The sequence below is a fragment of the Anopheles maculipalpis genome, chromosome 3RL, assembly GCF_943734695.1.
Source record: "Anopheles maculipalpis chromosome 3RL, idAnoMacuDA_375_x, whole genome shotgun sequence".
NCBI classification, from domain to species: domain Eukaryota; kingdom Metazoa; phylum Arthropoda; class Insecta; order Diptera; family Culicidae; genus Anopheles; species Anopheles maculipalpis.
This window is the reverse complement of record NC_064872.1, coordinates 49338359-49365653: the sequence shown is the minus strand read 5'-3', so window position 1 is coordinate 49365653 and position 27295 is coordinate 49338359. Positions and strand designations below refer to the sequence as shown.

The window sequence follows — 27295 nt, the reverse complement described above, 5'->3', positions numbered from 1 at the left end:
GTCCTACGGCTTCTGTGTTCCGAAATACACAAATAGTTGAAGTTGCCTAATGATTGCCAAATAAGACACAATCGGTAGAAATGGATCTTCCCATCCCATCAGAGAGCGAATCAAACATGGATCAATTTGGATGACGATTAACAGCGAATAAAATGTTCGTTTTGGTGTTTGGCGCCGTGTACTGCATAAGGGGAAATCAGCTGGAAATGTTTACCCGTTCTGTGACCTACTCTTAAAAGCGTATATTGGAGGAACGTCCATAGTTTAGTGATGTCGGAGTAGTGTATACGCGCTACTACTTCTACTGCTACCACTACTCTTCCACTGGTTGTTGATAATTCTTTTTCCGGAACGAAGCCAATCGCATCCGTTCAACCTGCAAGGCCTGTTCCAGCTCCAGCACCTTCACCTGTATCTCCATTTCCTTCGTTTTGGCCTGATGTACCGTGAGTGTGCCGAGATCAAGGTCCTGCGAATCTTCGAGCCGCTGGCTACAATCTTTCGCCGTGGCAACAACAATTCCGGTGGCCTGCGTAACGTTCTTGGACGCTGTGCCAAGCGCCGTTAGGTTGGTGCTGGAACGGGGAGCTTTCACCCGGCTGGCCACTACTAGCTGTGCCGTACAGGCTGCGATCTCCTGTGCGGCAACCACCAAATCCAGCTGATGTTTGGCTCCACCAGCAACCGTTTTGTTTGCCGCAGTACTGTGAACGAACGAGGTATTCGATGGTTATTTGATGGTTTGACGATTCTACAATTTAACGTGATTGTTGAACGTAACACTTACACCAAAAAGTTGGCACCCTGAGCCACACTCTTTGCCGCCGAAATCAGTCCCTCCGTCCATTGGTGGTTGCGCTTGTAGAATTCCTTGGCCGAAGCAGTGCCCTTGCCGAGGGCAACAATTTCCGACTGCAGCAAGCGTGACTTCTGAACCAACACTCTGATTGCCTGCATGAGACTCGTGCACGCATCAAGAATCTTTTCATTCACTTCCAGCTTAATACCCGAATCGGAGGCACGGGACTTTGATAGCATTTCCTGCAGTGGAATTTTTATTCGTTGTTGTATTAATACACATAATCGTTTAACGCATTTTCATTTCGAACAAACCTGAATACGGGACGCTGCTTCCTCGATCGCTTTATCCATGCTGGTCAGCTCAGATTCAACCATATCACCCAAATTTTCGGTACCATCGGTTTGCTTGCCCAGATCAACGATCATGGTCGTTACCTCTTCAAGCTGCACCTTCAAATCGGTGATACGCTCACTGACCGTGTTGGCTTCGCTAGTTTTTTGCAGCGATTGGAAGAGAGTCGTGATCGATTGACCAAGTTTTTTCAGTTCTTCTGCAATGCCTGAGGAAATGAAGAAAAAAGCAGGTTAACTAACAAATCCGTTCCATAAGAGAATTTTTAGATTTTTGTGCCGTTTGAAATGACATACTTATAAGTAAAATACTCACGAATAAGGTCAAACATAAGTACGAAGTAAGATAAATGCATGCAGCAATTAAAGAAAATATGATTTTCTTAAAAAAGTTAAATTCTGATATCGACGACTTATCAGTCAATTACTACGTATTGCTTATAAAAAAATACATGAAGAGTTTTTTTTTAGCAATAGCGATAAAAAACAAAATATCTAATAATAAATTTAATTATCAACCGAGTATGCCCGGGATAAGGCAAAGAGAATAAGAAAGAAATGCCTTATCAATATGTGAAAATCTACTCAACACAAGCGGTGTTGACAATACGGCACTGGACCGTAATAATCAATTGTAAGTAAATAAATAAATAAATTTAATTATAAAGATTGTTGAAATTGCAGTAATAATTAGTCGTCGAAATGCACAAGCTTTAATACTTACGTTCACCGCTTTCAATATTAGCCGATCGGTTGCACACCGTCATGCCCTGCACGTGAGCGGAAGCTAGCAGATGGGCACCGATAATAACTTTTCTTGCCAGCGATTCAACGTTCGTTGAGTTATCCTTCAGGTAGTTTTCATGCACCATTTTCAACTTGGTCAGCACCTCCTGCAGCTCCTCGGCAATCATCAGGAAGTAGGTGGGCGTTCCTCCAGCACCAGGCATTTCATTTTCTCCAATGGCGCGTAGAGTCAGCTTTTCCGACGATTTAATGCACGCTTCCAGCAATGTGCGGAGCGCCGTTTCGCCACTGATTTTGCTATCGATCAGCGCAGTTTCCAGGGTTGCGACTTGCCCCAGTGCGGCCTGCAGCTTCTGTTCGGCTTGCTCCTGTTGGTGAAGTAAATCTTGCAGATCAAACTCGACTGATTCCTTTTCGGAAAGCAATCGTTCCATATTTGCATCTAGACTCTGTGGGTACAAAATCCAGCATCCAAACACAATCGTTGTAGTTGCACCGGGGGCGTAAGAAACAATAAAAGGGAAACGTAATTAAAAAGTGTTTTTGTGTTTGATCGTTTCACTTACGACAACACGAACGGACTTTTGTTAACACATAGCGTATGAGATTGAATGTTGAATGCTAGCACAAAATAAGCCACGAACAAGGTTACTTTCAAGCAACACCTGGTTTTGCGATGCATACTGCTGCTGGTATGAGTGGAGATGCAAATATGATACCCACAAAACACCCGAGTGCCCGCCTCATTGCAGATGAACGATGTGTGCAAGCTACGATCCTACGTTAAACAAATGAAGATCACCACTAATACCTGATATTTCTCTTCCAGTTCGTGATACTTGGCATTAAGCTCTTCCAGCTCGTGATCCTTTTGCTCCAGTACGGATTTTAGGTCCTTTTCGAGCGATTCAAAGTCGGCCTGCTTTTGGGAGGACTCCGATTGAAGCATTAGCAGCTGTTGGCAGGTTTGTTGTTTTTCACCCGCTAGCGATTCCTTTTCCGCCGAGAGCGTTGTTAGCTTTTCATCCATTTCCGTCTGCAATGAATCAAATCGCAGCAATTCCTCCTGATGTGTCCGCTGGAACTCTGCCTCCTGGGACGCTTTGGCTGCTTCGAGATCCGCGTATTGTTGTTTGAGAGCATCATTTTCCGTCCGCAGTTGTTCGATTTGTTCGGCAAGTTCTATGGAGGAACACGTGTTAAAATGATGACGTTAGTGAGTTTCAGAACTGAAGCATTTGGAAGATAAATGTTAAATTATTTAACAACACGACTGCAAATAACACACTTACAAAATAATTACACAAGAGAGGTGGATTGCATTCCGTTTTCAACAAAACAAATAAGTAAATTTATAACCGTTGTTAGGAAAAACAAATTTTCACATAAACATGTACGGTAAAATATTATAAATTTAATTAAGCCAGATTTTAAAAGGTAACTAAAAATCATCTTACCCTGTGCTTTTAGAGAATTTTCGTTCACACTTTGCTGCAAAGACATTTCTTCCTTTGCATACGAATCAGTCTTAAGCTCAAGCTCGGCAATCTTGGTCATGCATTCCTGGTACTTCACACCAAGCTCCTCCTTTTCACTTTGTATTTCCGACAACCGTTCCTCCAGGGTGCCCTTCTCGTTCGAAAGCGAGTCACGATCTTGTTGGAATGTTTGCAGTTCACCTTCCAACCGTTCTAGGCTGATTCGAAGTTCGGCTATTTCAGCCTGACGCGATGCTTCCATCTCATCGTAGCGGCTTTGAAGCGATTCACACTTTTGCGTCATTACTTGCAGCTGTTCGCTGATCGCTTCCTGTTCCTGCCGTGCATCGGTCGAGCTTTGCTGCAGTGCATTTTCCACAAGGGCTTGCTTTTGCTCAAGCTCCTGCAGCTGGCATTGCAGTTCTTCCTTGGCTTTGCTTGCTTCCGCTGCCACTTTCGTTGACGAGGCTAGTTGGCGGCTAATTTCACCGTGCTGCAAGTGCACAATGTGTAAGAAAATAGTTAGATACATTTCAATAAAATTTCATACATTTCAAGCTAAATAATTAAAAACGGATATGAAAATTTAAATATAAACGAATCACTACTGAATTGAAACAAAAAAAAAAACAATCCTGCTATCTACTTACTTACTAACCTTTTTATAGCAAACTATTTTGTATTGATCTATTTTCATCTTTTTTCAAGAAAATAATAATACATTATCCCCCAAAATAGGCATGCATTTGAAAAGCAACAGAAATGTGATAAAAAATTAGGAACATAACATGCATTAGTGCTGACTGCATCCGTTGGAAAGTTCGAAACAACGCTTATCATCTAACTGTTATTAGTATTCGTGTGGCCTGGTATGATATGGATGGATCAATGCTTACCTGGCGTAGAAGGTTGACATGTTCATCTCTTATTTGCGTATACATTGTTTTCAACTTTTGGAACTTTTCCTCACTGGCCTTCGCCCGTTCTTCTTCCGCTTGAGCACGTTCTGCAAATGAACGAAAGCCGTTTTAACAATTCCCGCACCTTATACCAACATCCCATTCCTACATTCCCATTCTACTTACGTTCTAGCGTCGGTGCCGTTTGAGCACGCAGCTCTAGCTCTTCCTTCTGAAACCGAAGATTGGTTAGCTCTCCCTGGGTTTGTGTGAGCTGCGCATTAAGCGACGCTATTTGATCCTCCATGCGACACTGCACATCCCGCTGCTCTACAGAAACCGCCTTCAAATGATTGGACAATCGTTGCGTTTCCATCTGCAGGTGGCGTATGAGATCGTCCCGCTCCTGGATCAATCGTTCCAGTTCCATTACCTGTGCCACTGGCACAACCGGTGCCGTCGACTGCTGATGATGATTGTTCGAATGCGGTAGCTCCGGTATCGGTGGGGTAGCTTCGGCCGTATCGATAAGATTGTCGATCGCCGGCGGTTCCGGTTCATTGTCGATGGGATCACTGTCGGGCATTACTACGACCGGTGTTTGGTAGTTGCCGAGATCGCTTTGCAGCTCGAAATTGGGCGGTGCCTCAGGTAACTTCGGCACAGTGATAAGATTGACGAAATACTGCAAATTACGCGACTGACCGTAGAACGATTTCAGCTGATGAAACAATGTGTTGAACCGCTGTCGATGGCCGGTCAGCAGATCGGATGGTAAGTTGGCGTGCAGTTTGAACATCACACGCACCAACATGTCGTACAGCGGATTGGAGTCCTGGATGCAAGGTATCAACGGTGCCAGCCGGCATTGGCCGGCCGACGTCATCGAGCTGACGCAAAATGTTGTGATGGAGTTAAATACTGCAAAATGAGAATGTAGAAACAGCATCAGCCAAGTGGTCATGATTTTCTCTGTTACGAACCAGTTACTTACTTGTGGCTTGCAGTGCTACAATATCGTCTAGATAGTCGAAAATTTCTACAGCAAGCTGGAAGCTGCACAAAAAAAAAGAAACCCGTTTAGGATATTAGTTACTATAGGTGGACTATTACCACTATACTTCCTCAAACATGACACCTACTAAATGTTAATGTCTCCCTCGCCAATCTTTTCTAGATCGCCCTGGCGCAACGAAAGACTGCCCGGTACACGGGGATTGCGATCGTGAAACTCGAGCTTGGTCACCAGCAGCTTGGTGTAATGTTTAATACAGATACCGTATCCATCGTTCAGGTGGCCCCACAGCTTTCCCGCTTCCAGCAGCATGGCTCGATGGCGCATGGAATGCTGGCAGCAGAGCGGATGTCCCTCGCGCAGTATCTTGTGCAGCAGATGGCAAAACTTCCACGCCACTATGCGGTTGTCCTGTATCGGCTGTCGGATAGCAATGGCCCAAAAAGCATGCCCACCATTGCTGTGGAATGTACCAATGATAGCGGCACGGACGTGCTTCACCTTGATGGGCATTTCCACATTGCTTAGCGCTTTGGAAATGCTGATGGTCTGTAGAAACAGAGAAACAATCGCAAATAGGTATGGATGAGCCAGGAGTCTTCAATGACGAAACAACGCATCGGATTTTAATTATTAATTAGTGAGTGTTAGAACGTTTGCAAAAACGAAACCCTTACTTACCAGATTATAATACTCTTTATCCGTTAGCGACATGTTTACAGTCAAAAATGCTTTGCTTTACAAATGGTTCCGTGCAGAAATGTTCACTATAGATAAATGGGAGAGGGAATTAATTATGTACAATTGTGTTGTGCAAAAACCATGCATTCGTAAACAGAGCCACACCGAAAAACGGACACCACAATACATTCGTTCGACATAGTTTTAACAAATCTACACACAGTTTATCTTAAACACTTCTCGTGCGCGTTGCTTATATGTTTGTGCTGACGCAAACAGTCGTTTCATACAATGTGTAGCTAATGTTGATGGAGTTGGAGTGGATACACAATGTCTTGCTGGCAATAAGCAACAACGAGTAGTTGTGTCTTTGTGCAAATTGAGCTTCCTTTAATCATACGTGCTTTTTTATAAACGTTGCCATTTGAGCAAGGGGGAGGAAAGGAAGTCTTCTCTGTATAAAGGTCTCGAGAATATTAACGTGATCCTAAAACGATGTTCGGGCAGTTCGACCTCTTGGAAGCATTTTTACCATCTTCTGAAATACAAGTTATAATTTAAGCATTCCATAGCATGTTCCGTTCCGGTTCTACGGAGGCCACAAATGGCTGATAAATGATAAGTGAAGCCTTTATCTCGGTATGTTTCGTTACTACTACACATTGCGATTTGTGTGGTCACAGTTTTGGACAAGTGTCAGGCGACATTTGAATGAATCATACTGCGTTCCAATTTATCATCTTCACCAGCAGCTGGAATTACTTCACATGAAGCACTCCTCCTTCTTGCACTCTTTTCTTACATATGTTGTTTAAGTACCGAATCGAAGAAATTGTATCAACTTTAGAGCAATAATATTCACACGGACACGATTATCAATTCACGACTAAACCCCGTACACGATCGGGATGGAATGTGAATGCAAACGCATCCGAAAACATTACGGAAAAAACCTTTTCCACGGTCAGCTAACTGCCAGCTGTACAGTGTACAAATTAAATTAAGTATTACAATCACACCAACTGCACGTTACACGGGCCCATTCGATCGATAACGCGAAGTAACTGAAATCCTCCGACGATTGCTAGTGTTTGGGTAGGTTAAAAGCAATCGAGCTAACAGATCCTACCTTTCTTGTCCAGGTTTTTTTTTTTACCAGGGCGACCACCACCCAGATGATCCTCACTAGTGCACCTGCAGAATCAATACTGTCGAGGCTGTCGGGCAAAGCAAACGAAACCTTGTTCTCGCCCTTGCAGTTCTCCAGATAAACGGGGAACGTATCTAATCAGTTTAGCATTTCTCGATAGGTAGAGGTAGACGAGCGATAAAAAAAGTTGCACTGATTGTACACTGTGTTTTCAAACAAATGTCACCACAGATAGCAGCGGTGTTACAGAGTGTACAGAGGGATTGGCCTTTTTTTGTTGTTGTGCGTCATTATAAATCTTCGATTCGATTAAGCATGAGTCTTAAAATGAGGATTCGAATGAGTTCATGCTCACCGGAAATAGGAAGTGTGTTCTTTGGCGGTTACTCATTGCCAAACACAAACCTCTGTAGCAGGTGTTTCCCATCAGAAGGTTCGATGTTTATTTATGTTAGGATTCTTTGTTCAGTTTGACTTCCGGAGTTTTGTTTGGATGATGAACGGTGAAAGAGAGAACAAAAATGATCCCGCTTGTAGGACGAATCGTATCGGTTGATCTCAGTTTTTTTCACATTACAAGGTATATCAGAGTGTTTTTACGTATTTTTGTAGCTTTCCTACGTATTGTTGGCTTCGTTTTGAGATTTTTTTTACCGGTTTCGCAAATATTTTTCAGTTTCATATGTGAGTTTTCATATGAATCTGTACAAATAATTGTGTAATAAAGCATTCTACAAAGAAAACATTCGTTTTGAAAATTTTTATAAAATCAACAATATTTAGAAACCCCTACAAAACCTCTAGAAAGTAAAATATTTGGTCTGCCAAATAACTTACTTTAACCGGGGAAAAGCGACAAACAAAGCGTAGAGAAATGTATGTACTGAATAAGATTTATACGCTTTTCATTTGTTCTATTAAAAAATTACAATATTCTATAACATTACTGAAAGTGTTATTTTTTTAGATGAAATAATTACATTTTTTTTAATAATATTATATACATTCCAGCGTAAACTGACTTTTCTATCCTTTTTCGTACACATTTTTCTACACAAAACTTTTTCCACTATTTTTTTTAGCACGACGCGGCCCTTACGGTGTGCTATATAATACGACGATGCATTTTCCAATTCTTCGCCCATAAAACACGCGCACGGCCGTGTACCATTACGCCTAGTGAATGCATTTTTCTTCCAAACCCCGTCAACGCCAACGAACGGTTGTGTTCAAGCTAAAAGAAAAAGCCGGCGAAGGAAATGGGATCTACTTTTACAGGTATTTCTTCGTGGTGGAAATTGTGTGGTGAGTTTTCTCACATTTCCACGCACTCACTGGACCGTGCCGGAGAGATCCGATTCACTTTCTTTGGCTGGTAGAGCTTTGGCGCTACGCTACCATTTCGAAGTAAGGTGATATTTACAACCATTCGCAAGATCGATTTGATTGGATTTCGATTCTTGCATTCCCCCAGGGGCGTAACGTATGGAGGGTTTTTATATGGACACCGACTGTATGTAAGCCTCAGTTTTCTGGCAATTTTTTGATCATTAGGCACATAGAATATATGTGAATATGTGTTTAGGCTCTCGAAATGGTAGCAGAATTGGAGCACATTCAACCATCTTCGAACATATCATAGAATCCCTTCAATTTAAAACATGGATGAAATTTTAACTCACGAATCAGAAAGCGACCTGAAGTGGAAAGATCTCTTTTTGTAGGTAGGTGCAAAACTTTGGCTTTATCCTTTTTTCTTTATACAGGCTTCAAGTTCTGGCTATGACACTTCTGCAGCAGGTATTAGAAGACAAAGAATAAGGAGAAAATGCCTTATCAATATGATTATAAAATTTATTCAACACAAGCGGTGTTGACAATACGGCACTCGATCGTCAAAATTAATTATAAATAAATAAATAAAAACATCTGCAGCAGGTGTTAAGCGTAGCGCTGGATTCTAGTGCGTAAGGAGCTTACTTGTTTATAGTAATTCTTTGATCTTCTAAAAATAATTTTGACATTACATCTTGCTTAAGTTAAGTACGAAGTTAAGCATGACCTTTGCTCAAAATTACAAGCCGCTGTACCGGATACAAACACACACACACACACACATTCTACATTGAAATTCGAATGGACCTTTAATTAATAAATCACATTATACTCCAACAATTAATGATTCCATTTTGTACCAACCCACCATGAAAGCAACCGGAAGCATCCGGTTTGCCTTTCATAGAACCATATCGGCACTAAACGGAATGCGAACTTTCCGGCACCAACCATGCAATCCGATGGTGTTGGTGTTGACGGCGAGATGATGACTAAAACGGTTGTGTGTGGTGCTCTCGCCCGGACGGAAGTGCCCTTCTCTTTCTACAGTGCCGTACACATGTTAATTTTGTTTTGGTTCAAATGATATCAACAATGCGAACCCCGTTCCCGCTGACACAGAGTTTGTATAAAGTGCATGATTGTGTTAGCCTGTGTGTGTGTGTGTGTGTGTGTGTGTGTGTGTGTGTGTGTGTGTGTGTGTTTGTGTTGTGAGGCGACAAAGCATTTGTACATTCATGAATCGATGAATGGAGAAGATTGAGTCATCGTGTGGCAGGTGTTGCCCACATGTTTCGTTATTGTAGTGGTTTATGTAAAGTTGTGTAGTAAGTGTAATAGAACGGGTGCAGTGAATTCAAAGGACAAGGGTGAACATTCTTTTCTGCCATCCACTTGTCCATAAACCGTCTTGTGAACTTTTTCTATGATCGCTCGCATAACGCAGTATGATACATACATACACATCTACGACCAGAACATAATCATACCAAATTTTTAACGAGATTTTCACGTTCAATCTCAACGGGAGACTTCCGGTGCTGTAGTACGCGCGGTAACGATAGAGATGCCATGCTCTAAACTGCACTGAAACACGCACTGCTTTGGCGACCCGTAATGAAACAACTGTTTCTACTATACGTATGATCTGCGGCCAGTTTTCACACACGACTTTTGTACCGAGATCAGAACCAGTTTAGATGGCTATTGACACTGTGACACTTTTCATAACCGAGTACCGATCACTAGAAACTTCCACTAGAAACAGACTTACAGCTTGCCATTTACAAAAACAACGAAAGCGTGATCCCTTGCCCTGATCGAGTTGAAAGATTTGCGTACCTCTTTCTGCACTGCGGTTTTATTTTTGCAACCAAAAATTGCAGTACCGATATGAGTCGTGAATCAACGCGCTTACCAATTTCCACGCCACAGATACCAAGCCGGTGGTGAAAAAATATTATTCTCTATTCCTCGTTGCACACCTTTCATACACATTTTCCATTGCGAAAAACAGCATAAGAACGATGAGATGCACACTGCCGCGCCGCACACGCACACGACTCAACCGACGAGAAAACGAGCTTGGAATGAGCGAACGAGGGCGTGTATGGCGCAATGAAAGCTGAGTCGATCGTTAGCAAAACCTACGCCGCTGCATCAGCTGCACTTGGGAGGGGCGTTGGTATGTCAGCAAACAATAGGGACAGCACAGATGCAATTGTTTCGAGACATTGTTTAGGTGTTGTCTTCTACGAAAGAGTGTTCCTGCCTTAGCCTTCAACTAAAGCCTATCCCTTCACCCAAGCAGGAACGCGTTGTTTGATCCTACGATCGATGATTTGTAAACAAACTGTTATTTTATTCACCGTTGCATGTGCGTCTTTGACTGTGGCTCAGACGCTTTCCGGGATTCGATGATTACCTGATGGTTTATCGATTCGGAAACATGCCAAACATCACACTACCAATTTTAACAACATTTTTATACACAAAACGAAAGTTGACAAAACGATATCTAACCGAAAAAGATGCACCGCCTTTCTCACCGAGGGCTATTCGTTGGACATCGAACTTGACATGTTGGTAAACAAAAAATGAAGCGCAATGGGGTTGAATAGTGTGATTGCTAGTTGGACATTTGAGTTCAATAAAAGAAGTACAGGGTTGGTAGCTCAGTTCAAATACATATCAAGGCCGTTAGCCACGAGAACTTTCAAAATCTATATTTCAAGGCCGTAGCCTACTACGAGAAGGTCGCGGACCACTAGAGATTCAAAACCAAAATATCAGGTTTTAATTACTTTTTACGACATTTTCTCATTTTGAAATCATTTTTTGAGAACTTAGCAAACACAATCTACACAGGGTACCTACACAGGGGAACAGGGAAAAGGGATGAAATCTAAACTTTGATAAACGTGATTTATAAACCGCACTGCGCTTAGTGGTCGGGTCATGCAAAAGAATTTAGCATTAAAAAGGGATCCTTTGCAGTGGTTTTACTATGGTAAACAACCTGAAATTAAAATCTTCCGCTTCGAGTATTGGTGTGTAAGCTACTGTTTGCTTCCACCATTTTTTTCCTGCGATTGTCAGCTGCGCAGTGTTTACATTGGCCATAGCTTGCAACGTCATTTCTTGTTGGTTCGTTTTTGCACAATTGAAGAAGTTCTCGCGTTGCCAACATAGTGTAAAAATAGTGTAATGATGGTATTGAAATCAATCTTCATCTTGCATAAATGAATGCCCTGTTTTCTGTGAGTATCTGCTCTCATTTTAGCAACGCTGGCTAAAATGACCAGTCAACCAAATTGCAATGAAAGTGACTTCAGGAAGAGGCCACCAGACTGTGAAATGGGCGAGCCTAATGAAGTACGACCCAGCCAAACTTGGCACCAGATGTTGCTGTATCCATCGCCTTCTTCCTCTCAGCTGTCCTATGTCTCCGAAATCCAAACGGATGTTGGCAGTAGTCAACCGTCCACTCCATTGCAACAACCGATGCGACCAGGAATGTTCGGTGAACTGCTGGATGAGAGTGCCACCAATTACGATTCCGGCAACTTCTCTCTATCCGAATCTGGTGGCAAGGAAAAGCTAACCTTTGCCACGGCAAACACGGGCCATGGAGATATGCATCAGCGTTTCGTTCAGCTTAATACCGAGCTTTATCAGACTAAAACCGAGCTGCTTACGTACAAGTACAAGTGGAACGAAATACGCAACGAGATTGAACTAGGACTGAGTAAAAAGATTGACAAACTGCTGGATGAAAAAAGTGAGCTCGAGCAGGAACTTGAAGAGGTACGGAAGGAAATAAATCGTCTGAAGGCGTCACAACCATCAGAGCAGAATGGGCGAGAACTGTTACAGATTCGAACCGAGGTAGATGAAGTCACACTGGAGTTGCAGTGCAAACAACAGGCAAATGACTGTCTGAAGCAAAAAATAGTAGACCAACACGTTGAAAAGGAAAATCTCGCCCTGAAGATTACATCCCTGGAACATCAGCTGTTTGATAGCCGAAGTGAGATAAGTACCATCAAATCAACGGAGAAATGGTATAGAGATGAATTACATCGGTGCCAAAATGAAAATGCCAAATTAAAGAACTCGTATGCCTCACTAGAGTCTTTACTGTTTAAGGAACGGATGGAACAAGAAGCGACAAGAAAAGAAGCTTTGCGTTTGCGACAAGAGATGGTTGATGTACGGCGTGAAATAAATAGTGCCAAAGAAACGGAAGAGATTAGATCACGACCGACGACAGAAGAATCAGCAGTACAGCAGAACACTTCCATTGACCGTGTAGAAGCTTTGCTGAAAAAGAATGAATTTCTTGAAAACCAGAATGCCAATCTTCATGCCGTTGTATGTCAACTTCATGAATCATTACGGAAACAGCAGCAACAACATGAAGAAGTAGCCAAAAGGGAAAAGCAAGCCCTGCAGGACATCGCCCGTCTTCGCGCACATCGGGAACAAGACCAGACTAACATTGAAACGCTTACTGCGCAGCTGGCGGCCGAATGTTTCACCAAACGACAGATAGATGTCAGCGTGGAGAAACTGAAAGCGCAGGTGAAAGTTTTGTCGATAAACTTCTCCACCCGCGAAAGCCAGCGGTTCGATGTAAAGGAATGTTGTGAATCGCTACAGCAGCGTAACCAAGATTTACAGGAGAAGTGTAATCGGTTACTTAACGAACAGCAACGGTTAAAAAGCGAGTTAGCGATGTGCACGGAAAAAGCCAACGTACGCCAGGATGATCTGCTGTTGATGGAGAACTTCCGGAGCATACAGTCAAAAAATTTGAATTTGGAACTTAAACTAGGTCAGTGTGTTAACGTTAGTAAAGGCATTCATGGAATCGGGACAGGAATACCACCGATTGATATGGTAAAAAGAAGTGAAGAGACCATTAGAACGTTGAAACAAGATGTGCACGAGTTGGAGAAGACACTATTTCCACAACCCTTGCAAAAGGAGTATAAAACGGTTGGCAAAGAACGGAAGTGTCCAAAGCACGGCACTAGATGCTGGGAGAACGTTTCTAATTCAGGATGTACAAATGATGATGAAGGTGTGGAAATCCGTAATTTGCGCATCATGCTGAAAGCGATCGACAGCGAAAACCGCCGTCGCATGAAGCGTTACGAGCTGTACAATAGGACCTTGTTGAAGAAGGTGAAAGAACACGCTCGAGAACGAAAGCAGGCCGAACAACGTGTCGTAGAATTACTGAAGGAGCATGAAAAATGCGCCACTCTGCGCTGTGAAATGTCATCTGCGAGGGAGCGCTGTTTGCTTATGGAAGCAGATTTAGAAAGCTACAAACAGGAAGGCGCTACGCTACGGTCGGAGAAAGATCGATTGATAAATCTTCTGGATAACAACTGTCTACTGACAAACGATGGAGATATTTGGGGATCGCTGAAACGAGCGTTCAAAGAACTGCATGAACTGAGACGTGCACGGAAAGAGAATGTACGGCTGCACGAAGAATTACAGCGAAATGCGACCAAGATCGGCCAACTGGAGACCTCCATTGCCGACTGGAAGTTAGCCGCCGATGCGCTCTCAGCGGAAGCGGATGATGTGCGATTTGAGCTGGCCGAGAAAGTGAAGCAGTTGGCGGAATCACAACAGACGCTGCTAAAAATCACTGACGAAAACTCATCGTTGGAACAGAGTGTTTCGTTGGCCGAACAGAATGAAAAGAATCTCACCAGCAAGTTGCACGAGCTACAGCAATTGGTAAAGGTGCAAGCAATTCGTCTTGACACAGCTAACGAACGGTTGAAGCTCTACGAACAGTCGGAAGAGATGATACTGGCCGCAAAAGAAACTTTCCTTACCGATTTGCAATCGCTGCAGGATGCGATTCTTCTGGAAAAGCAAGAGAAGTACGAGCTGGAGGAAGAAGTGCGCGAACTACGGCAGAATATGGTTAACGCGGTTGGAAACAGTTTACAGGTAAGTTTTTGTATTTGTATTAAAAACAGATTTGGATCAATTTTATTTTGTCGTAATGACGGTCAGGCCGTATTCCTTGACCAAAATTATAAAAAAATATACAATGTGTGTATATGAAAACGTATGGAATTAAGGCATATCGCCAGCATTTTTTGATTTTGTATGATTTACTTGTATGATCCAATAGCTTTTTCTTATTTTTTTGGCTTTACGATCTAGTCGGCCGGCCATTGGATGGCTTACTAGACTTGTTGATACCAGATACTGGTAACTGGTCCACGAAGGCCTTTCTGCGGGGAAAGGATCCGAATGAGGCGCATATTTAAGATATAAAAATTGGATGAACATTACTGATTGAATATTTATTCGTTTATTCGATGCACAGTGTAGTTTGCTTGATTTATATTTGTTTGGAAATTATAGTAAACCACTTCACTTGTGGTTAAATGTTTAATAATAAAATAATATGAACTTTACAGAATTTCCAACCACGAGACATTTCTACCGAAGGAAGCGGACACCTTTCCGCGGCAGTAATGAGCCCCGAGGTGCAATCCCTTTCATTGTCTTGCAACAGCCTGGACGTCGATCATCTGCGCGCACTCGTAGAGCAGAGCTCCCAGACACGATATTCACTGCAACCCTTGCACGAGTGTGTTTCTTCGCTGAAGCTGGAAATGAACAATCTTAGTACTGTGTTACAATTTGCTAATCAGCATCTTCCGCAACAGCAGCCACAACAGCAACATCAGCGGTTTCCACTGTCTCTGATGGATGAGCTAAACGATGCTACCAACGGTCGTTATGGGAGTAGATGAGTATAAGATATTTCCTGCTATAGGACGTAGAGGGACGATGTACAATAATAAGTATTTGTAAAATGAGCCAACTTCGTTTAAAAATGCTTATTATTGAAGTAGATTTAAAAATAATAATCATTTCATTGTATTGCACTTTCTGCGTTTCTGAAGGTAAATTCGGGTCGAATTTTCTAGTCTTAAAAACGAACTGTACTTATATTATTGTAACCAATGCATGCATGAATGTTTCGAAAAATCTTTATTTAATACTTACTGTTTGCCACTCTGGGTGGCATTATGAAAGTATGGGAGAAAGTAAAAAAAAAGTATTAATTTAAATCTTTCTGATCGTGTATCATGTATGTATGGCACTAAAAATAATTTTACGTAATTGACTAAATTAACTCTCTGTGCACTTTGCGATGGAAAAGCGTCCTCATGCGTAGTTTGGTTTGTTTTTTCCGTTCCTTGTCTTGTTATCGTTCTTTAATAAGAAGAAAAAACATTTTCATTAACGTACCAAAATTTGCTATGCGAAAAACAATACAAATGTATAAATCAGTTTGGCATCGTGTAAGATAGTCGCATCAAAATGTAACTTATTTACATTCCGTACAAATATACATGTGATGAATAATTCTGATGAGAGTTCAATGATGCCCTGCCGCACTACAAAATCAACAACAAAAAGAACATACAAGTGCTTGCAATATAGAAGTCTATTTTTCTAACTTTCAACACGTGTGAAAGTTTTGTTAAAGTAGTTATAGCATGGCAGTGCCAAGCGTGTGAAAAGTGTAGATTCAAAAAGCAATGTCGCGTAGTGTAGACGAAGGTAGTAACTTGTAATAAGAGAGTGCATAAAATAAGAAAGATAAATAGATCGCTAAGAAAACAGTTCAACACACACACACACACACACACACACACACACATCAATCACAAACATTAAATAATGTAGCATGGATAGTGGTTATCTTGTTGTATTTTCGGGTTCGCCATCGTTTCATTATGTCTTTCCATATGTTCGTGATAGCCTTTGTTTGTTACGTTAGCTTACGCTTATGTGTTCCTTATCGCTTTAATTTCTATTCTCAAGTGTTAATGATTTACATTTCTTTAAGAAATTGTGTTATCCAGAGTGAAAACAACTGTGATGAGAAGGATAAACTTTTGGGTTTTCTTATATTTATTTATTCACTTCATCATTTGTTAACTTCCAGTAAATCGAATCTATATCATTAAAATAATGACGAATATCAGCAATGAAAACAGTGGCATGCGAAGATTGTAATTGCTCAACTGTATTGTAGCGGATGAATAAAGTTTAGAGTGAAATCATTACCGAAACTATACTTTCATGTTCTGGGTTATCTAGGCTAGATCGATTGTGTGTTCCTCGACTGATCACCAACTACCAAGACAGACGAAGGTGACCTGCTAATAGCGATGACGGTATAGTGGAAACGATATCAAATAACCTCTGTTGGTGGTACAAAAGCTGACCCAACGTTTTCGATCGAACGAATGAGCCAATTGCAGCCAAAGAAAAATGACAGCATCGGCGACAGAGAAGACTGCCAGCCAATGCTAGGATCGATTGCGTTCCAGAGCTTACTTGAGCTACGTACAGCACGCGATGTATCCGCAAGGTTTTCTGCGTTTGTGGATTTCCGTCGTAGAAGTCGCCCTAGTCCCGTTCAGCGTTTCAGTTTGCCTCGTTCCCGTTTGCGCCGTTTGTCGCTCAGCTGACAGATGATTGAACGATAAAAGAAACTGTGCCGCCATCGGTCGAGAGCCACTCGCGTTCACGACAACCTGAAATGTGATCCATCGCCCTCTTTCTTACAGGCGCTGATGGTTGAGGATCGTACTATAAAGGCTGGAGTATAGGAGACCCTGCCAACAACATTGCAGCAAGCAACGATCGAATTGACCAACTAATTAACGAGTGTCTTGCAATGGATTTATCAAACAAAGTGACAGATTGCAACGGTATACGAAATCCAGCCAGATGGTAGCAAATTAATTTTTATTACCATTCGATGCCCAAGACGATGTGTCAGGTTGTTCGGGAAGCATCAACAATTTGTATTCATTTTGAACCTTATCATGATAACTAAACAGTTGATATTTCACTAATGCTTATTATCTGATATGCTCAATATTTATACATTTCGACCTTGACCTAGTCCAACGGCATTGTTTTTTATTGCTACATAATCATACACGTTTATTTCTTGAATTGATTGCGTGCATTTGCTAGAGGTAGGTTGCATTGCCGCATGCCCATTTAAAGGACGGCAAAAATCACCTAGACAGGCCAATAGTTGAAAAAAATTAAATGCTTCCCTCCAAGCCTACGTTGCATGGAGTTGTGTATGTGCGATTTTTATTCATTCATTGTTTCCTGCTGCACGTTCGTTGCCGAATTGATCGTCTTGAGTAAATCTCGTCGAACGTCTTGAGGCTATAAAAATCAGTGCTTTTTCGACCAGCCTTTTCTTCTCTACCACCGTTTGATTATTTATGAGTCACAAAGTAGTTCTCATGAATGCAAACGAGCACCAGTTGAAGAAAGGGGGACACCAGTTTTTTTTTAAAGTGTAATGTTTTTCCTTTTTTCAGTAAGCATTTCGCATCGTAACGCATGCAGTGAAAAAAGAAATTCGCACAACAAACGTGCGAGCATCGAGCAGAAGCGGCGGTTCCCTTTCGAAGCGCTTCTGCAATTGAGTGCTTCAATCCCCAGGGACCAGTTTCACTGTCCAGCTAGTGCTGGTTTCGGAGCAACACGGGGGAGACCTTGAAATCGATGGGAAAACAATACCGATACAGCAACGATAGCTTGCACGCTTCTTTGATCCTTAAATTTAATTTCTTCTGATTTCTGGTCCACAAGCAAGCTGGCTGGACCATTATCTTCACTCTCACTGGTAGCTACAGCAGATCCAAAAGATCGACCCTCGTGCGGCGGTTTGTCTTGCTGTATAAAAGGGATTTTTTTTTAGAAAGCGTATACCACCCATCCTAGAAAAAAAATTGAAAGAAAGTGTGTGTTTTAAAGAAAAGTAAAAACCCTACAACGAGCTTCATAACGACGACTGGTACTGGCTTCCTACCGTCCCGCGGGCCTTTATTATTCTCATTGGATAATTGAACCTTTGCCGGAAACAGGTTATCCCTTTTATTGCTTTTAGAATGCCAAAAATTCCTTCTCTCTCTCTCTCTCTCTCTCTCTCTCTCTCTCTGGGGAAAAACACCGTGTGGACAAATTCGCGCTTTATGCGCGCTGTTTCCGATTTCGTTGGTTTCGTGATGAAAACATACTGGAGGATTGCATCGAACCAGAGTCTCCTGTGCACTCCATTATCCCACAGAAAAGTGAACAAATACTGTCTTCGTACGAAATGTGTCCGCAATGTACTTGTCGCATGTACTTCGTTCGTTTTGGCTAAAGGAAGGACACTGGCGAAAGCGGATATTCGGACGTGTTTCTTCAGGGATGACTCGACTTCACTTACAGCATGCTCCAGACGTTGGTGTAGTCGAGGTCATGGCGTTACAGACAATTTGTTCAGCAAGCATTTCCGTGTAGTTGTCCTTTGGGAGGTGCTCTTAAAAAGGCTGGTGCTTTAAAAGCAACGAAGGTAAAGTGGTAGTTTACTTACCACGTTGTATCTTATTTACTTCAAGACGCCTTTCGTTTTTTTTGTGAATTCATAGCATCATTATTTTGATTTTAACACGATCCATCACTGTACAGACTTGGATGAGTTTCTAGATTGTATGCAGCTTTTGATTTCTTTAATAATTGCAGGATTAGTCTAACAAGTTTGTTTCCAGGGACGTCATCAGAGACGAATGGTCCATCCGGTAATAGGACTGACTATCATATTGGACATATTGGTGAATTAAGTAAACATGGAAATTAACTAAAAATGGTTTGCTGTGACCGAAGAAGAATGTAAAATATTTTTTGGTAACGAAAATTATGCTGAGTATTTAAAGGGGTGATCCGGTAGTAAAGGTGACAGCAGTACCGGTTTTCATGCAACAGGACGTGATCAATTCCCTTCCGGACCGTTCCCCCGTAGTGAAGGTTGTTTTATAAGCCAAAAAGGAGAAATTTCCGACATTCATCTTGTTCAACTATGAGACAATACTGTAATGTTGGTAATAAAATTCATGAACAGCAAAAAAAAAAAAAAACAATAAATTCAAAGAACCAAGGCTTATCGGTCTGATGTTTGAATTTGTTTATTGTTGTACAAAAAAAAACAAGATTTAAAAAATCATAATGCTTCGGTCTTGGAAGATAACAATCAAAACAACAATAACGTGACATTTTCATCGCGAAAATAATCGCAAAGTGGATAAATATTCGTTAAACAAGTATATCCCATGGATGGAATAGTTTTGTTGCGGTATTAGTCATGTTTCTCCGGGAGAAATATAAAATCATAAGCTAAATCACCACATTTCTGACCTTGGAGGAACAATTCAAGGCCCTCCGTAAAAGATTCGTACATTGACTTGCATAACATCCAGCTTAGCCAACGAGGACGCAAGGGTACGCAAACACCGGAACGTATTACGATAATTGCTGAACGGGATTACTACGCTGGCTCTGGAGTGGACCGGCAAACTGCCGAAATACGAGTGTAGAAGGGAACATGTGTAGCAGGATTTGGTTTCCGACCGGAAGCCAAATTACCTCAACTATTATAGTATTCGACCGCCCCATCGGAATCCCCGCTTACAAGCCCGGATCATATTTCCTCACGAGCGCACAGTGCATTCCTGAGGTTGGAATTGCAAACGGAATTTCCACCACCAACGCAACACTCTTGAAGTGGAATTTAGATTTTGATTTTAGCACTTCGCGTAAACGATTAGGGAAGCCTTCTAAGCCACAGTTACGTCGATGCTCACCTTTTTACTGTCGAACAGTGGGCTCAGGAAGCCTGCCGGGGTTACAATACCCTGAGCTTAACGGCCGGATTATGTACTCCAGTTGATGGGTTGATGTGCAGAACTAGGCAAGATGTATAGTTTTGCGGCGTGGCAAATCAATCTTCTTCATCAGTGGTATCCGGAGACAATAACAAGCATAACAATACTCATCGTTATTCTTTTTCTTTACATGCGGATTTGGCGGGAAATGATGCTAGATTTTTTTTATAATTATTGAATCTACTGTGCACTTGGTTGAAAAATGGTACATTATAAAGCTATTCCAAGCTATTCATATGCATAAAATTAAAATACCGATTTCTTCGATTCGCACGAATAAAAAACAAAGGATTATTTTAATAGATCCTGGTACGATAGTAACTGTGTTCCGGGTTCTATATCAAGCATGACACTCGTTGACCATTGATGCATGGGAAAACATGTTGGTGTTAATGAAACAAGTGTTTGTTTCATATTTTTCGTAATGGAAAAACTGTGTTGTTTGACGACTGTGTTTGAATTATAAATGACTCATTATAGAGTTTGCTATCTGATCTAATTCGCAAATCAGCTGCAGTCATGGACTTGTTATTGAAAATCTCATGTTATAAAGTTAGAATGCGATACGGATGTAAAAAGAAAAACTGTAGATAGTAACACGGTATTTTACATAAATTCTCTGATAATGTAACAATATTTACAACATTTTCATCAACTTTATGTAGTTATTATTTTATCTAAACTCTTTTGTGTTTTAAAGTCTTTGGATAACCACTTCATCGTAACTGTTACTAATTAGTAATCTATTTACAGAAAGGTACAAACGCTTCCGACACATTTTAAATGAAACTCAAGTTTGTAAGCTTGGTACAATTGGTTTTGCATCAAAGCTGTCAACCAAATGGCTGAAAATGAATATTTTAAACAACAACAATGATCACGCGGAAGATCATCAAAATCCAAATAGTGGAAGTTGGGGCAATTGTGCCATACAAGTGACAAGTGAGTCACATGGCATTTTTTCAATAATAATTCAATTGAGCACCTGTAACTCGATTGAGTGTAATCTTATAATGTTTCAAACCTGTTCAAATAAGCTTTAAAAATACATAGAAATATTTTTATAATTAATTATGAGAGTACAATGCCGCATTGTCAAAATTCGTAGAAATGATAAATAAAACAACTGAGAATTGCATTTTAAAGTTGAGACTAAAAGACATCGGTTAAGACAGCTAAAAAAAACAATTATTGTTCCACGGAAAAATCAAACATTCAAAAAAATAACTTTTGGGTTAAAAGTACCACACACTTTGCGCTGATTTTATTGAGAGTTGAGCTGTAAAAAGCATAAATATTGTTTATCACAACCTCGAGATATCATTCATATAGTCTGGATTGGAATTCTTATCCGATCCGACTAGGGACTGCTAATTGCACATAAATCAAACCACACAATCACACTATTAGCAAACTTTTTGCGCCTTCACCAAGAGGACATTGCTTGAAAAAAAGCCCCAACACTCTGGAACGTTAGTTGAGCATCTAGTCTGACCCGCTATGCTATTATTATTACGGAATTAACGTTATTAAGCAGAAAAATTCTCATTGCATTTTGTAACAAACTTAACCGGTGAATACAGGTGTGGTTCGAACACCATTTGGAACGATTCCCGTAGTGGCTAAAAGTTGTACAAAAGACTTCAATAAACCATTACATGGCCAGCATGAGCCTAAAAGATTCTAAGAAGAAAAAATAACGTAACAATTAAGTATCTAAATACCTATAATATGAACCTTGTAGGCGTGCATGAAGCGCCCCATTGAAGTAGAGACCTTTTTTTTATAAAGATCTGCCTGCAGAACATAACTCTACTAACAGACAAGAGCGTCCCTTGTTCTTGTTACCACCACACTTCTTACAAAGACCTACTCACGCTTATCAAGCAAGCGAAGCATTATCAGAATCCGAGCCATTATTATGCCGAGAGCTTTACAATTCACCAGTACGACTACGATCGTACTGAAACTAAACCAATCGATCGTACAGTGTAATGGTCGCGTTCTAGCACAGCATTACGGTTCGTGGCCCTAATACTGGACATGTAATCGATGATTGATCTGCACATTAGCCAGAGTTTGGTATCGCGTGATGCAAGTAAGCCAACGGACCTCACCCGAGTACCGTTGGTATGTACTGCGTGAAAGTGCGTTATTCGGAAGCAATGTTAAGCGATCTCAATTAGACGTTCAGTGTCGAGTCATGTTGTTCAGGGTGTCCGAAGTTCCGTGATGATTAATAGCGAACAGTAATTGTGTTAAGTTGTGCGAACAGCGGTGCAATAAGTAACGTCACGACTGTATTCGGAACTGTACTGTGAACCATGTTCTATAGTTGTTCCCCCAAATAGCAGCCACAGCATCCGAAACAATCGATGCACTTGTTTTCGTTCCCACGTGAACAGTCTATTTAAAACATTCGTCTACGATCATCTTCCGGCTCAGTCAGTACAGGTGTTGATAGCTGCACACATCGATCGTGCTCGACGGTTTGGAAGTGAACAGTTGGACGCATTTTTTATTTTACAAATACAGCATGTTGTCCAAGGGCCAAGCTCTGTTGCTGGCAGTGTTTGCCATTGCAGTTTTCGGTACCACTTCTGTAGAAGGTGCCGCGCTAAACCGTACACCTCGTCAGCTGAGCAGCTTACTAACACTAAGTGGCGAATCGAATGCTAGAATAGAAAATGGTAAGTGTGGCTGATAGTGTTAGCGTAGCGTTAGGCGGGCATCAGCTGTAAAGTTTCCCTTTTTGACGAAGATTGTGTCGCTCAACAACATACATTTTGATTTTTGGTTTCTTACTTTGGAAAGGTACCATCATTTGTGATACGCTCAAGTGCCCGGCCGAATCGTTCAAGTGTGTGATCGTCAAAAACTCAACCAAGGACGACGTAAACAAGATTCAAGTGACACGCGAGTGCCTTGATCCGGCGGGCAAGGCGACCGCCAAGACGGTCACCACCGAGACGTCCAGCTTCCCGGGTCAGCAGTTCGAAAGCTACGCCGAAATCGATAAGAATGGCAACATTGCATCTTTCGACAATCGTGGCAACACGTACAATCACTCGGGTTCCGGTGACATTCATTCCTATCTTTACGAGCAGATAGAGGACCTGCACAAGGCGATACTAGATCAGCTGTCCAATGCGGGCAATCCCTTTACTGCGTAGTGATTTGGTTTTTGTTCAACAACGGGCAACTGAAACATTGGCCCAAGAATAAACCCTTTTTTTGTGTTTCTAACTCTATCTTGGTGGTGTTTCGAACGGTGTTGTAAAATCTGTATTTTTTCGAAAGAACTATCGATCATCGATGATCCACGATGGGTGCATTTTTCTCCATAACTACTCGATTCTTCCCTCCAGGCAATAGAGACTAATTGGAAATATCTCTCCGAATGATGCACGTAAAACTCGCAAGTACAAGCAGCAGCTTCCAGCTCATGATTCGATGAGAAGTGAATTTGTTCAACAGTTTGCCCTCATGAATAACAGCATTCTAGCGAACGCCATTGTTACGGCGTTGGTTTTGCTACAGCAAAGCAGGAAAAGTGTGGGAAAACTAATGCACGAGCAGCACGTTTCAACGGCTTGGAGTTGCTTATCAAGAGTCGTTATCGATGTGTTCTAATTAGCAGCCAGCAATCGTTGTTGTTCCTAGTGATTGGATAGTTTCCTCGTTAGCGTTGGGATGGTACCTACTTGGCAACAACCGTAGCGGAGCTACTCCTATTGGCAAAAACCTGGGCAGAGAAACTTAGAATAATAGAAGGATAGAAGCATTTTACTTTGTAAAGGAAGCATTTTGTACTTCGAAAACCATGGCGATGTTTCGTATTGGTATGCTTTCAACACGTTCCTCTTCTGTTTTGAGCGATGCATCGAACGTTGGCTTTTATTATCTATTTCAAACATCAATACTTCAATCATGCTTCTGACTATTATTCACATAAAAAGGACGTTTATATGTTTTGAATTCTCATATAATTCATTCATATATGTAAATTGTTACTCTTTGCTTCAATAAGAACAAAATTAAAAGTTAATCGTAAACATTGTACAGTTTCCTCTGCAATTAATTGAACTGCAATTAATTAGACGGCTCTAGATCGTGAGGTTTTCATTTTTGCCGTTTTGCTATTCATTAATGTAAACGTAAAATAGAACAAATCATTCGGCCATAAAATAAGATTGGCATCTCAAGCTACAATGACAATCGTCTCGACTAACCCGCCCGACACCTTCATTGTGCCATTAACTAGAAACTGGAAATTTTAATTGCACGATATCACTTTTCATACAACAACACTGCATCGTAGCAAATTAGCTCGCTGTGAACGTCTGTGAGAACTGCATTTTTGCACCACGCTATTTTCTTACCTTATCTGAGCTAAGTCGATGCATTAATTTGTTCGCGCACTTTATTTGCATTTTTCACACGTGCTTTGAGGATGGGTAAATTACAGATATTTCCGGCACAATTACGGAGCGTTTAAAATGGGGTTTTTGGGTAGCGAGTTTTCATTGCTGCGTTAAAGGTCATTAAGCATTAATATTAAAAAAAGAAGATATAAAGATTTTTAGCAAGAGAGATACCTAAGCCTTGATACGATTGTTCAATAAATTTACCTTAATAATTACTTACTTACTTACCTAGTTCCCTACTTTATTTTTCAGGCGCTAGTCCGTCTCGTAGACTTGACTTGCTGTAACACTCATCGATACAAACCACGTCCTACACCCCGTATATCGTATCTGGCAAGGCGCAGGATAGCAATTTTCACTTATAGTTGGTAAACATAAAGATTGAGTTGCCAAAAACCTTTTTCATGACGTGACCAGGTCTTTGGAGTCGGACGAGTTTATTTCGCTGCACGACGTTGGGATCTCCGTTCAGCTCATATAGCCCCAACATTCGGGGAAAAAAGCCCTTCTGAGCATCTTCTCTTCGAATGCAGCTATGAGGGTTTCGTCTGAGTTGCATAAAGTCTATGTCCACAGGCATATGTGATGCTTCTTCTCCTTGACCTAACAAAATGCTAGGTTAAGCTTAAACCCATGCATATGCATATAATGGCTTACTGGACTTATTAATACCACGCAGTTGGATAACAAGTCCTCATTACGCGGGAATGGATTGGGTGGATGGTCTGGATGGAATAAGATCTCGGATTATAGGCCACCCTCTATCGTGCAATGGGGCGGACATATATTTTGAGTATTTTTAATTTAAAATCTCACTGGGATGACACAATATTATTTCTTTTGACTAATTTTATTCCCTTAGTTATTTCTAAGCCTACCTTCCTTCCTTTCTTCTTCTTCTTCTTCTTCTTCTTCTTGACTTAACGATCTAGTAAGTCATGCGTTCATCGCATAGATTACTAGACTTATTGGTACCATGTAATTGAGTAGTCACTCCTCTCTACGAGGGAATAGTGGGATTTGAACCCTGGGCGTCCCTGTCTCATCGCCACCAAATCGCCCCTAAAACGTCTATCATATGAGAATTATTAGTATGATAAATCAATTGGAGCAGAATTTGTTATTCCTTTGCTAGGCTTAATGATGTTTAAGCCTGTCATACCAGCCATACATTGGTTAACTTGACTTATTGCTACCACGTAGTTGGATCTACAGTCTTGATGAGATTTTCATCCCCGTCCTGCCGTGTGAAGACTAGCGCCGCTGCCGCCTGTATCACCGGACCACCATTTACTTCTTCTTCTTCTTTAGCACCATAAAACTTTGAGAGGACTTGACCTACCGTTTCTGGCTTCTTGAACTTAATAATCTATCGTCATTTATTTCATAGGACTATTTGAGCACTAGAGCTAGAGTTTCTGCATAAGCAACGGTGTTTTAAAGGGTTCAAAGTAGGGGTCACATCTGATCTGCTTCTACATATCTCTAATAGAATATCAATTAATCTATTAAGAATAATAAATCAAATAAGCTCATCTGATTCGTAACAATATATTTTTGAAATAATCTTTATCTTTAAAATCTTCTTTTAACACATTTTGGGGCAGAATCTTCTTCTTTTTGGCTTAATGACCTTTTAAGGTCACACCAACCATCTAAAGGCATGCTAGACAGCTCGAAGATTTGGGAACGGTCCGGATGGGAACTCGATTGTTAGTTTTTTTCCGATTCTCATGAAAATATGTCTAGAATGCAAAAGACCATCAGATGAGACCACTCACTAATTTTAAACTTCAAACAAAAATTTGCTTTAAATTTTTTTACATCCCTTCTTTACATTTTTCAACATTAGGATTGGTTCAGTAAGTTGATAAAAAAAATTTTTTTTTTGGGTCGAAAAATCTTATTACAGGACAATACGGCGTAGAGCCGTCATACTAAATTAAATAAATAAAATCTTATCACAGTTTTTTTTGTTATTGCACAATCATTGATAAATGTTTGGACAAAAACAAAAACGTTATAGATAGTTCAGTTGCTGATAATCATTCTACCATAGTTTGGTAAATATATATTTAGTAAAAGAATCGAAATCAGCTTTATGAAAAGCGTACGTAAAAGAGGTCTTATATTATTGTCCGTCACTGTAAATACATAATTCCAATTCATGATTCTCACTTTGGGTTATATCGATGATAAATAGAACAATCCTAAGTAATGCGAAAAGTTCCGTGTTTCAGGCGTTAAAAATGCGTCTAGTGATCATTGATTTTGGGTACAGTTATGTACATTCAAAAAGCAATTCTAGGTGGTAAATAATTTTAATACTAACACTTCGTTTTAAGTTATTACAAAATCTAAACATATGATTTATGAAATACTGGTAAGCTAAGCGTTATTCTAAACAATCTACATTAACTATTTTTTATTAAGAAATAATTGCAACGGATAATGAACGAATTTTGAGCCGCCTAGAGATGGTAGTCGTTCAGATCTATGACATTACGGAAGAGGTGTAGCAGATATTCAATTAGCAATTGACTTACTGGGCTAGCAAATAAACGTTAGTAAATAAAGCAAAAGTGAGGTAAGGGTGCAAAAGTCGTGCTACGAAAA

The 27295-nt window shown here is 40.9% G+C and overlaps 3 protein-coding genes across 9 annotated transcripts in view; 2 read left to right on the top strand and 1 right to left on the bottom strand.

Moving 5' to 3' along the window:
• The window catches only part of LOC126561527 (restin homolog), a 77953-nt gene extending 62697 nt beyond the window's left edge, over positions 1-15256 (top strand). The window contains exons 2-3 of the mRNA XM_050217734.1: positions 11630-14436; positions 14916-15256. Coding sequence (XP_050073691.1) covers positions 11755-14436; positions 14916-15254 — 3021 coding nt within the window. The 5' untranslated portion in view covers positions 11630-11754 and the 3' untranslated portion in view covers positions 15255-15256. The remainder of the gene's footprint in view (positions 1-11629; positions 14437-14915) is intronic.
• Positions 1-23436, top strand: part of LOC126563154 (uncharacterized) — a 94345-nt gene extending 70909 nt beyond the window's left edge. Inside the window, exons 2-3 of the mRNA XM_050219779.1 lie at positions 22776-22942; positions 23067-23436. Of these exons, the coding sequence (XP_050075736.1) occupies positions 22789-22942; positions 23067-23425 (513 nt within the window). The 5' untranslated portion in view covers positions 22776-22788 and the 3' untranslated portion in view covers positions 23426-23436. The remainder of the gene's footprint in view (positions 1-22775; positions 22943-23066) is intronic.
• Positions 283-10070, bottom strand: LOC126561436 (huntingtin-interacting protein 1). 7 transcript variants are annotated; one of them, XM_050217581.1, is made up of 14 exons: positions 9948-10064; positions 5973-6058; positions 5419-5840; positions 5271-5332; positions 4463-5197; positions 4274-4383; positions 4036-4074; positions 3733-3870; positions 3357-3384; positions 2711-3006; positions 1877-2348; positions 1114-1361; positions 788-1041; positions 283-704 (listed from the first exon to the last, which is right to left on the bottom strand). In XM_050217581.1, the coding sequence occupies exons 2-14, from the start codon at positions 6003-6005 to the stop codon at positions 314-316; spliced, it is 3228 nt and encodes a 1075-aa protein (XP_050073538.1). In that variant the 5' UTR covers positions 6006-6058; positions 9948-10064; the 3' UTR covers positions 283-313. The 7 variants fall into 7 exon arrangements, with proteins under 7 accessions (XP_050073538.1, XP_050073533.1, XP_050073536.1 ...); XM_050217580.1 differs by having other exon boundaries at positions 284-704; positions 2711-3081; XM_050217576.1 differs by having other exon boundaries at positions 1114-1349; positions 2711-3081; positions 3357-3870.
• Positions 23437-27295: the final 3859 nt, after the last annotated feature.

Coding starts and splice junctions, on each gene's coding strand:
- LOC126561436 (XM_050217574.1), bottom strand. CDS start 6,005: ATGTCGCTAACGGATAAAGAGTATTATAATCTG. Junction 3,871..4,035: donor AAATAGTTTGCTATAAAAAG/GTTAGTAAGTAA, acceptor GTGCACTTGCAG/CACGGTGAAATTAGCCGCCA. Junction 705..787: donor CAGGGTGCCAACTTTTTGGT/GTAAGTGTTACG, acceptor GTTCGTTCACAG/TACTGCGGCAAACAAAACGG.